Source organism: Mesitornis unicolor, unplaced genomic scaffold, assembly GCF_000695765.1.
Source record: "Mesitornis unicolor isolate BGI_N332 unplaced genomic scaffold, ASM69576v1 scaffold15891, whole genome shotgun sequence".
NCBI classification, from domain to species: domain Eukaryota; kingdom Metazoa; phylum Chordata; class Aves; order Mesitornithiformes; family Mesitornithidae; genus Mesitornis; species Mesitornis unicolor.
The window spans coordinates 441-12,790 of NW_010164734.1; the positions used below are offsets into that span (position 1 = coordinate 441).

General features: G+C 40.4%; 1 protein-coding gene across 1 annotated transcript; it reads left to right on the forward strand.

Annotated features, from left to right (window-relative positions):
- Nucleotides 1-2,952: 2,952 nt before the first annotated feature.
- On the forward strand, nucleotides 2,953-10,135 carry PIGK (phosphatidylinositol glycan anchor biosynthesis, class K; the record flags this gene model as incomplete). The annotated part of the gene is made up of 6 exons (XM_010194423.1): nucleotides 2,953-3,088; nucleotides 4,293-4,404; nucleotides 4,797-4,893; nucleotides 5,235-5,352; nucleotides 5,647-5,757; nucleotides 9,963-10,135. Coding segments are annotated over 6 exons (747 nt in total), but the record flags the coding sequence as incomplete, so codon positions are not given.
- Nucleotides 10,136-12,350: the final 2,215 nt, after the last annotated feature.

A 12,350-nucleotide genomic window follows, 5' to 3' on the forward strand; every position in this document is an offset into this window, starting at 1 on the left:
CATCTTTCCTCTGTAGTCTTTGAAGCATGGGCACCCTAGGCACTACCTTAGAAATTCTTTCACTAATTCTACCCTGACCCGAGCACTTTCATCTGGGCTGCCTCCATTCATCTTCACCATTAAGGTCACAATAGGTGGCAATTTTAAAAATACTGCAAAAGCTACAGCATGGCTGGAGGTCTCTGTTGTTCAGCATTTCTTACCCAAGCCTAAGGATCTGGAGATGAATCTCAAGAAGCTCTTAATCTCTAGACTAAAGTCAAGAATAAGACATTGGAGAAGATCTAGAAAGAGCCTGTTTTTTTCCCATTTACCGGAATTTTTACATGGATTTGAGTGAGTTTCTCCCTTCAACAAACTTCTTCCTCTGCCTGTTTTCTTTGCTGCAAAACTTCATTCAAAATATTGATTAGACTAAAAAGACCCAAACCCCGAATCAGATCTTAATGTTTATAATGTTTCTCGGCGTTGGTTTTTTGGAGAGGTTTGTGCGTAGCCTTAACTTTAATGGAAGTGTGTGACGTTGGTGGTTTAAATACATTTGTCATCCAGCATCAGAACTCATTAGAAAATGATTTGTGCCTTTATAACTGAGTTGCTTTGGTTTGTTGAGATGTGGGCACAATGCTCCAGTTCATAAAAGAAGTTTTGCTAAAATAAAACAAAGCCGGAATGAATCCAGAAATTCTTTTTGATTGCTGGAGTCATTATGCAATAGAAGTTTTAAGTCATGAAAACAGCATCAATATAATATAATATAATATATGGTTGGATTATGTTGGTTTAACAGTTAAGCTGCAAATTAACACCTAGATTGTTTTGCTGCATGTGTGAGCCACTTGTACCCAGTGGTCCTGTTTAACTGGGGGATATTTCGTGCACTTCTCAGAATGCCATGCAGTGTTCAACCTTTGCATGTTTGTGCTTGCCTGTCTCTTACTGAGTGATGTGTGTTTATTAATTTTTTTAACACAGATTCCTAGCAGAAATACAATGGTAAACTGTAGACCTAGTGATGGCTTAGTCTGGAATATTCTCCTCTGGTTGTTATACAAAAAATGGGTGTACACCTGACTGTCTGCAAGGCATCTATTCAATTCTTGCTTCCAACTAAGTCTGTTTTAGTGATACTCTTATAAAGAAGTGCTGCTGTGCATGTGTGGGGAAAAAAAAGATCTTTGTTTCTCTTCTGTAATTGTCCTTCTCTGGTTCCTGTCATTACAGCTTCATATTTATACCAGCATTTTATTCCCACTGAAATAATTTACTTGAATTATTTTGTATGATTTGTGCTTATGTTGTTTTGGACAGCATTTCTCTTTTTTTTTTTTTCTGCGCAGTGTGGAGTGTATCAGCACTTAAAGAGTAACTTCTAAAGTGCTCAAATAGACATATACGTGAACAACGGCAAGCACAGAAGTAGTGTTCAAATAGCAGGACACGATTTAATTTATGCCTGTGTGCCTAAGAGTCCGAATTAGCAGCACTCTTTGCAGGATACAGAGCCTTCCTTTTGTGAGCGTTGTTTGGGAGAGCACAAAGATCAGTTCAGGAGAAACTGTACCCAAGAGCAGGTTATCCAGGGAAAGGACTGACCTCGGCTTGTTCCAGACATCTCTGGCACGCTCTCCTAGTGCTGTCAGTCTCCAGTGACCACTTGGTATTTCACATTTTGACCTAAATCTGACCCTGTCAGGTGAAATACAGATCATTGGCTGCATGCATTTTGAAACAGCTTTATAATGTGCTGGGTTGGGGTTTTTTTGTTTGTTTTGGTCTGGGTTTTGTTTGTTTGTTTGTTGGTGGTTTTTGTTACTGTTTATTTTCTTGGTACTCTGAAATGCTGGGGTGTTTTTTTTCTTGGTGCTCTGAAGAAGACAGAATGTCTGGTGTCAGCCAACTTATGTTCTTCAGGAAAATTCCATTAACACAGGTAATCACAGAGTCCCAGAATGTGAGGAGCTGGAAGGGTCCTGGAAAGCTGATCCAGTGCAACCCCTGCCACAGCAGGATCACCAGAGCAGTCACACAGGAACACGGCCAGGGCTTTGGGTGTCTGCACACAAGGAGACTCCACAACCTCTCTGGGCAGCCTGGGCCATGCTCCATAACCCTCACACTCACAAAGTTTCTCCTCATCTTCAGCTTGAACCTCCTGTGCTCCAGCTTGGGACCATTGCCCCTTGTCCTGGCATTGGCCATCCCAGAGCAGAGCCTGGCTCCTTCCTCCTGACACTGCCCTTTCCCAATGGATCCCCAGGAATGAGGGCACCCCTCAGTGTCCTCTGCTCCAAGCTCAAGAGCCCCAGCTCCCTCAGCCGCTCCTCAGCAGGAGATGCTCCACTACAGTTCCACTCCAGCATCTTTGTGGCCCTGCTGGACTCTTTCAAGCAGTTCCTGTCCTTCTTGAGCTGAGGGCCCAGCACTGGACACAATATTCCAGAATCATCCAGTGCTGTATCAGATACAGTATAATGGTGTGAGAAATCTTCAGGAGATCCTGAAATTTCATTAAAATTTTTCATAATGTTTTAATTGATCTGTCTGAGAGGGTGCAAACAGGCTGGGATTTCTTCTGTTGGAGCTGCATGAAATGATTTAGTGCCCCATAAAATTCTTCCGATTTTTTTGGTAAAGACTTCTGCCAGCCTGGGTCCAGGATTGTCTGTATCATCAAATTGCTGATGTCAATTACTCTGGTGCTCATCTTTGACCTGACTTAATCCTGCAGGTAAATAACACCTAGCTGCATTTCCATGTGTGCTATCTTTGTAATAGTGAGGGTGTACATAAGGATATGGGGTATAACTAAGCAAAGTTTCACTTAAAATTCCAGGAATCTTCTGAGTGTTACAAGCTATTGTTGTAATCGCGGACAGTGTTGTTGTAATTTCCGTTTGACTGCTATGTGAATGTGGAATGGCTGAAATGTTTTTGCCTTATTTTCCACAGTCACATTGTCCTGATGCTAGCAGATGATATGGCCTGTAATCCCAGAAATCCCAAACCAGCCACTGTGTTTAGTCATAAAAACATGGAGCTAAACGTCTATGGAGATGATGTGGAAGTGGATTACAGAAGCTATGAGGTGACCGTGCTTTAATTAAATCATTGGGTCTTTGTTTTTAATGTTGGTTTAAAGATTTATACAGCATCTGTGAAATTTGAGAAAGTCTTTCTATGCACATTACAGGTTTGGGGCTGCGCTTTTATTATCAACTGATACCAGACACCCCTAGCCACTTTGCTACTCGGTTTTGTATTTGAGATTTATTATCCTAGAACCATGTTGTGGATTGACCGATTTAAATAATGGAATCTGCACAGTTAAAGGGAGATATGGAATACACACACATTACTGAAATGTCTCTTCTTTGGACATGGCTGGTCAGGGTCTCACCTTGCAAACACTTAACACTGCTGTGAAACTTCTGGTGTGCAAGTGAAGTGTTTATTAGGGAGACCTACTTAAATTTCTAGTCTTAAGCTTGTGCTTTTATCACAATAAAACAAAAGCTGCAACCTAATCATTACTGTGAAGTAATTACTGTATAGAAATCGGGATTCTATCACCTTTTCTTTTTCGTGTAATATTTCATAGAGTGTCTTTACCAGTGGATCTTAAATTGGATATCAGTTGCATGGTTTAATAGTGCTATATAATAATGACTAAAGATTTATAGAAGCATACTGAAGTATGTAGTAGAGATACGTTCTTTTCATCATGCTTTATCCTGAATGTGGATTTGCTGCTAGCATTTGAGCTGTGGATGTCTGCATGAAGAGGAAGCGGTGTTTTGTAGGATGTTTTACAGTCACCGTCCAGATGGGTCTTACCTGATCACTCAGAGACTTCTGTAACCAAAATTGATGTTGTTTTCCCTTTCCTGAGTTGCAGAGGGAATTTAAACTTTTATTTTTCCATGGTAACACACAGTAATGTTGGAGCATGTTGTGAGTGCATGAGCAGCCTTGGCAGAGTAAAGCCATACACTGACAGGTCTTCAGATAAATGAAAATGTATTTAGAAATTACAGTGGTAGCAGACTTAGTGGATATAATAAAGCAACAGGGTGATGTTAGGGGATTACAGTAAAAAGTACCACATGACCGTGAACCTGCAGTAAAACCTTAATCAGAAAGTGTCTATTTATGCTGTTTATACCATGAAATATTAAAATATGCAGTGTATTTAATGAGGTGTGGTGTTCCATTATTTAATGTAACCCGTCCTAGAGTTATTAATCAAGATTTTTCCCCTTTAGAAAATTACTTTATGCTTCTCTTCATAGGTTACTGTTGAAAACTTCTTGCGTGTATTAACAGGAAGAATCCCACCAAGCACACCACGATCTAAACGTCTTCTTTCCGATGACAGAAGCAATATTCTAATATATATGACAGGTAATTACAGGTTTCTGCATGCAATTTATTCGTGTTTGCTTTTTATTCATGTCCAATTGGATGGGCCTGTTTGAAAGCATGAAGTCCCATCAGGAGTCCAAAGAAACAAAGGATCAGCAAAAGGATTTTTTTTCAAAATGTTATTTAGTGTGTCATAGTAATTAAGAAAATACCTGTAAGGCAGTACTTAGCGAGTATAGTCTCCAGTTTAAATGATGCGTGTGTACTGTTCTTACTGTACTGAAGTCTTCTTTTGCTAGAGTCTGTTTGGAGGAGATTGGTGTTTGCCTCTTTTTTAAATAAATGGTCAACCTGACTGAATATCTTCCTTTAACCACCATACTTGTGTAACTTCTTGATTTAACTTATGTAACTTCTGATTTTTCGATCAGGCCACGGTGGAAATGGCTTCCTAAAATTTCAGGATTCTGAAGAAATCACAAATGTAGAACTTGCTGATGCTTTTGAACAAATGTGGCAGAAAAGAAGGTAAGAAAAAAAGCATTATTTAGAGGTTAAATGTGGTATTTTGTGAACATGCTTGAAGTCTTACTGGTAGGTTGCTTACCTTCAGCAGTGATGCTGTCTGTTGTAGGTAAAATGTCATGAACATTTGCATTCAGAAAGCAGAGTTTTAATTTTCATGTTCAGCTTCTTGCAGTTACAGCTGCTCAAATGCGTTGCTTTGGCTAAACTCACATTCTACAATCAATTAGCACAAACTCGTCTGTTCCTTAGGATCCTTGCAGCTTTCATGGTAACTAAAAAGTATGTGTAAGTTGTTTCAGTTTAAAGAGAGAGGAATAAGAAGGCTGTTTTTACTCTTTCAGGTACAACGAATTGTTGTTTATTATTGATACTTGTCAAGGAGCATCCATGTATGAACGATTTTATTCACCTAATATCATGGCCTTGGCTAGCAGCCAGGTTGGAGAGGATTCTCTGTCAGTAAGTAGATGTTTGTGATCCTGAAGACAGTTTTCAGAATGCCTGAGTTAAAAGCACAGGTCCTATTGACTTTTAACTGAAAACTTAAAGTCTAGGAAAATGAAGATAAACGGTACTGTTCAGCTTGTCAACAATGTGTTTCTTCACAGCTGCTCATTTTCTTTGTGTGATTTGCCTAAGAGCAAAATAGAATTATGCTTAACTTTTGTAACGTGCTTTTATGTTTTGTTCCCTTTCCTAACTACTGAGTTCTCTCCTGTAGATGCCCGCTAACTGCTGTGTGTTGTTTTTAAGCATCAGCCTGATCTGGGGATTGGCGTTCATCTTATGGACAGATACACCTTCTATGTGCTGGAGTTCTTGGAAGAAATTCATCCTGCCAGTCAGACAAATATGAATGACCTGGTAAGTTGAATGCTCAACATTCATGAATATGCTAATGGCTTTAACAGTTTCAAACCTAATTTATTTTGCCTGTAGGGTTCTCCAAATCCTTTTTGTTCTCCTGCTGTTTCTCCTGGAAGTGGCTTTGGGGTTGGGGGTCTTTTTGCCATTATTAAAAGTAGTTGTAGTGTAACACTTCAAGGATTGTTCTCACTGGGGTTTGCTGGCTACAGAAAAAAATTAACCAAAATTAGGCTGATTTTTTTTTTATTCTGTGAAAAATGAATAAAATTATTAAATACACATTTCAAGAGAATGAAGTATTTGCATGTGAAAAATAATAGTAGGAAGCTTCTAAAATCAGCTTAACAAATAGCAGACACTTTGCAGATGTGGAAAGGCAACCATTGATACTGTTTTCCAGAGGTGATTAAACAGTTAAATTTCTCGCTGTGCACTCACAAACACCTGCAGAGACTTATTTCGTTGTATCTCTGCTTAGATTCCAGAGCAAGGTATGTCCAAATCCAGCAGTGTTTGGAGTTAATTTTATCTTGGGTAAATATTAATTGTAGCTTTCAGGTATAAGGCAGGAGGAAGAAAACCCAACCGGGTAACCCATGAGAAAATTTATGAAAGTGCCTCTATAACAGACATATAGATGACATACAAAGTAACTGTATTTCGTTTACTCTATTAACCCTTTAGACGTGTTCCCATAATAGTTTCATTGTAGTAATACATTGTGCTTTGGTGCCTTGCAGCTGTAAATCCCGCCACGATCTAAGAGCCACCACTTACAGAATGTGTTCGCTTTGATTCATTTCTGTAAAAGGAGCAGCTGCTCAAAAGTTTTATGCCTCCCTCTGTCTGCAGAGGATGGTGTTAGCCTGGCTGTAGTGTGTTGTAGGATTCACTCTGAACAGCCCACACTTGACAGATTTTATGTTGATACTGAATTTATTCAGTGACTAAGATTCAAGGTTCTTTTACTACCATGGGAATGAAATTCTGTCCTGTAATTTAATGCCTTCTGATCATGGGATACAGATAACTTTAAAATAAATCTTTTTAAAGAAGAATATGCAAGTTCTTTATTGCCCAAGTATCTTCTTGCCAGTTCATTCAAACAGCACCGTAGGACTCTGTTCTGTAAACCAGAAAATGAATTGATACTTAAAAAAAGGAGTCATAAGAAATGAACAGTGGTTTCTACTGTATGAAACACCATCTGGGAAGTGGTGTAAGTGATCTAGCCAGCTGCATATGAGTCCAGTTGGGAAAAGTATGGAAGACTTGTTAGCTGCCCAAGCAGTTTACCTTTTGAGCTCTCTGGAGAAGATACCTGAACATTCTCTGTTGGGTTTTTGCTTATATGACAAAGACTCATCATGGAAGTCAGTCTGCTTATTGTAGCTCTGGCAAGGGAAGAGAATGGACACAAGAAGATCATGATTTGGGGTGATCAAGATGCACGTATTTTAGCAAACGTGACCTCTTGATTTTGAGTCTGTGCTTTTCAGGTCTTCATCTGAGTATTCCAAAATGGCATATGGTTAGTCTGTGGTGAGAATATAAGCCCATTTATTTGTCAGCCGTTACAGGGGATACTTTGGTACTGGAATGCACTGTTAGTGTTGTTCTGGTTTAAGAACAAAGACCTACTGCTTATCCAAGTCAGATTTTTTCAAAATTAACACTTTCCAGACTCAGGATAACATATGAAGTGGCTCACTAGCTTTAAAATTATTAGCTAATGTTTAGTTGCTTGGTCTTCTGATATGTCAAATGTCTGCTCTTTTAGAAGTACTGTGTATTTGTTACACAACTTCTATCCCATCACCTCTTTAATTTTCTCCAACTGCTCTTAAAACAGCTTCTCTTCACATCCACCTAAGGTTTGGATACTGCATTCCAAGACATCTTTTTTCATAATCCACTCCACCTACTCCCCACCTGCTCCATCTGTGTTGCTAAGGGATAGCTTAAAGCTGTGCAAATGACTGACACTCCGTTTGATCACAATTCCAGAAAAGTAAAGACTAAATTGAAATGCCACCTTTAAAATAAGATTCAAAGGAATTTCTCAATGAGAGATCATTTGTCATAAAATAGCTAAAAGTCTTAAGAAAAGGCAAGATAATGAAGTTCCCATTTAGTTCTTCTCAGTGCACATTTTTATTCTAGGTTCACCTCAACATCTTGTGGTAGTAAATGTTTGTGGGACAGGTTAGAAATAGTTGGGTGCAGTATCAATTTCCCACGTTCAGCGCTGATGCACTTGTTTTGGGACAATCACACTGTTGAGAGGTTGGAAGAGAGACTTAATGGTGTGACTGCAGCATAGATTTATGCATCAAATAGCAGGATTAAAACAAATACGTAGCTTTTATAGCTTACTTCAGAGATCTAGTTTTTATGTTTGGGCCCTTAGTTGGAGTGGAGTTCAAGAAAATTGATTGCATTTTGCTGCAACTTAAGAGCATTTGTGTGCATTGACAAGTGACTTTGTATGGGAAACGTGATGCTGATGAGTCTGGTTCATTTTCACTTCACAGGGAGGATAACAGAAAGATTTAGTCTGCCCCTGTCTTGTCTTTAGTGATATTCTGCCAGCAGGAGAACTGGGAATCATTAAAAAAGAGCTCAGTGGATAAGTGTGCTTGTATGTGTCAGTTAAGGTAAAGGTGGAAGTGAGCTGCAGTCTCCCTGGACCAGCAGTCTAAAGCTGTATGCTTACAGGCTCAGGCAAAAAGACAAGGTATGAAAGAGAAACTGCAGTGGAGCAGAAGGGAGGAATCCGAATCGGAAGGGACTCCTCCCACCAGCCCAGGCTGCTCAAAGCCCCATCCAACCTGGTCTTGAACACTTCCAGGGATGGGGCATCTACAACTTCTCTGATTGACCTGTGCCGGTGTCTCACTGCCCTCACAGTAAAGAATTTCTTCCTAATATTTAATCTAAATCTACCTTCTTCCAGTTTAAAACCGTTCCCCCTTGCCTTATCACGACATGGCTGTGTAAACAGTCCCTCCCCAGCTTTCCTGTCGGCTCCCTTCAGGTACTGGAAGGCCACTGTAAGGTCTCCCCAAAGCTTTCTCATCAAGCTGAAGAACCCCAACTCTCTCAGCCTGTCTTTGTAGTAGAAGGGCTCCAGCCCTCTGATCATCTTTGTGGCTCTCCTCTAGTCCTGCTCCAACATCTCCATGTCCTCATGTTGGGGGTCCCAGAGCTGGATGGAGTACACTTAAGTGGGGTCTCATGAGAGTGAAGTAGAGGGGCAGAATCACTTCCCTCAACCTGCTGGTCATGCTTCTCTTGATGCAGCCAAGGATGTGGTTCGCCTTCTGGGCTGCAAGTGCACATTGCCAGCTCATGTTAAGCTTTTTATCAACCAACATCCCCAAGTCCTCCTCCCCAGGGCTGCTCTCAATCCATTCTCTCCCCAGCCTGTATTTGTGCTTGGGATTGCCCTGGCCTGGGTGCAGAACCTTGCACTTGACCTTGTTGAACTTGATGAGACACGCCGGTCCATTTCCCAGGCCTGTCCGGGTCCCTCTGGATGGCATCCCTTCCAGTGTGTTAGCTGCACCACCCAGCTTGGTGTCATCTGCAAGCTTGCTGAAGATGCCCTCTATCCCACTGTCCCTGTCACCGACAAAGATTTTAAAGAGCGCTGGTTCTAATACTGACCCTTGAGGAACGCCACTTGTCACTGGTGTCCACTTGGACGTGGAGCTGTTGACCTCAGCTCTGAGTGTGACTGTATTTTCAATCAGAATATAAATTCTTGCTTTTTAATGAATCCTTTACTGTGAACCACTTACCCAGGCTTGTTTAATCTTGCCTCCTTTAGCTCAGTATGAAGAATTGGCACCTACTTGTGCCTTTTGGAAGGCTATAGCAGTATTGCTGCATCTGTATTCAGAAATACACTTGTGCATTTAATCTGTTAGAAATAATTGATGGTTGGCTTTCACAAAAGCATTTCCAAGCTCAAACAGAATGTTTATGAGGATAAAGGTTTTCTGACATGCATAATCAAGGTGTTTATGCCTTTTAATACTTTGGTTCATTTTTTCAGCTGTGGAGCTCGTACTGAAATTAGTGCAAGTAATGCGTGGAATTTACCTTTCTTTTTATGGCAATTTGTATTTGGAAGGTATATATAGAGAGATATATTGATGGATGCGGGACAGGATATCATTGTCCATCTTGGTTTCCAGTTTCAGGTCTGTCCAAAAAGTCTGTGCGTTTCCACGCCTGGGCACCGAACCGATCTCTTTCAGCGAGACCCGCAGAGTGTTCTGATAACAGACTTCTTTGGCAGCGTGAGGAAGGTGGAAATTACAACAGAGACAATTTCGTTGGACCGGGACTCAGCTGGTTTTGAAAGCAAGTGAGTAGTGATTTATTTAGACTTGATTTGTATAGCTCTGTACCACAGGAACTGTACCACAGTTCCTAGAACTGTCAAGGAAAGAACAACTCTGGGTTTCAGTCATTCCTTGCAAAGAACCAGGGAGTTAATATGGACCTGCTACTACCGAGAAAGTTGGGGTTTGTTTGCTGAAAACTTCATTTAAAAATGCTCCCCCCTTTATTCAGTCTTGTAAATAAATTCTACTAAATACCAAGGTGTGGATATCAACCACAGTAAAATTAGTCTAGTATTTTATTTCTATCTTAACACTTCAATGTGCACAAACATTTTGTTACTGTACATTTCTGCTTGTAATAGATAACTCCCTTAGAGGAGCTCTGAGCCTAAGCCCTCAGTTAGTTGTTCCATAACAACTAGGTTTTATGAAATGCTTTGTTTCTGTTCTGTGAATCCTCTGGCTTTTGCCATTAACTGTCCTGAGAATTTCTATTGCTGAGATGCATTGATTCACCTGAATAAAATTGCTGGTGCAGGTTCACTGATAAAAGTTGTAACGGGGCTTCCGTTACTTTGTGGATGAAGAAAGAACTGTAAACTACTCTGTATTTTTGGTATTCTGTTGCCACCTATTGGGAACATGTAAAGGAAGATGTGCTTGTGCTGTAGAGTTTATTCAGCATTGTGCTTCCATTTGCACTGCATCTGTTATGTTCCATCAAACTGTCCTCTAGGAGGGGAGAAAAACGAATTGAAGTAGTCTGCTCTACCAGGAACGAAATATTTTTCAACCCATAAATTTATGTCAGTTACCTACCTTGTTGTTTGCTGTTGCTCAAATCAAAGAACAAGTTAGTGGATAGCAGTTTTATTAGTTTTAAAGTAGTCAAGGGAGGTTTAGACTGGACATGAGGAAGCGTTTCTACCAAGAGGGTGATCAGACACTGGAACTGGCTCCTTAGAGAGGTGGCTGAAGCCTGTCAGCATTTAAGATGCATTTGGACAGTGCCCTTCACAATGTGCTTTAACTTGGTCAGCCCTGCCCTGGTCAGGCAGCTGTGCCAGATGATCACTGTAGGTCTCCTCCAACTGAAATAATCTGGTCTGGTCTATTCTGTTCAAAGATAACAGTAACGCTGGTCCTCATAACTAAGAATATCCTACAGGGTTTAGTCTATTTAGTAATTTATTTTTATACTATATTTTTCTCTGCATCATGCAGGTTAGTGCTAACCATATATATCTTAAGCTAATTTTGTGACTCCATAGTTTAGGGTAGTATTTAGTGATGCGATTATTTTTTTCCCCTGAAGAATAAAAAAGCTTTTGTCAAATAACAGACATTTTGCCAGTCAAAAAACGTGATGAAAATTTAACCTATGTGGTTTCTAATTTTGGGTAATTAAAAGGAGAAACAGGTTTTGGACAGCTTTACTGTTCTGAAACAGGAAATGGCTGGTTGGGATTTTCAGCTTTTATTTTTGAGTTAGTTTGGTGCCAATATATGAAGGTTTTTTAGGTATCTGACACACTGCTGAGTTGGACACATGGAAACAACGTTGAGAAATGGGCACTCGTGCACAGAGAGGAATATTACCCTTGTGAAATGTCCTGGTGAACATAATGACAGCTTTATTACCTTATCATGGCAATTCTGGTTAACTTAAGTATGTGAAATTGGAAGGGATGGGAGTGTGCTCGTTTAGTAGCTAAATAGTTCTCCTTTAGCTTGAGAGAGTCCTTGAGAAGGTGTGTGCCCAGGAGTGGAAGCACACAGCAGCAGCTTGTGGAGTACTGCCTCACCTCTGTAACCTGTATGCCCATTTTTAAGTGGTCTTGTGTAAATCAGGAAGTTATTCATTGTACTGTATTCGGGTACAGTTTTCCAAAAGATTACTTCAGTTCTCAGTTTCTTGTTAGCACTTTGGAAGAGGTTTTAGAGAATGTGATTTTTAGTGAAGAAGAAGGTATGAACTTTGTCAGAAAGCGCTGAGAAGTTGTAGTGTAGCTGCATAGGTGGTGGAGTGATTAATAATACTCTTAAACAGAATTGCAAGGTCAGTACCAAGAGGTCCTGGGCAAGAGGTGACTTCTCCGGGTGATCCTGCTCACACAGGGGGGTTGGACTGGGTGATCTTCAGAGGTCCCTTCTGACCCCTACCAACCTGTGACTGGCGTGACAAAGATCTGGTTTTCCTACAACAAATTTGAGAATGACAGCTTCAAGTGAATT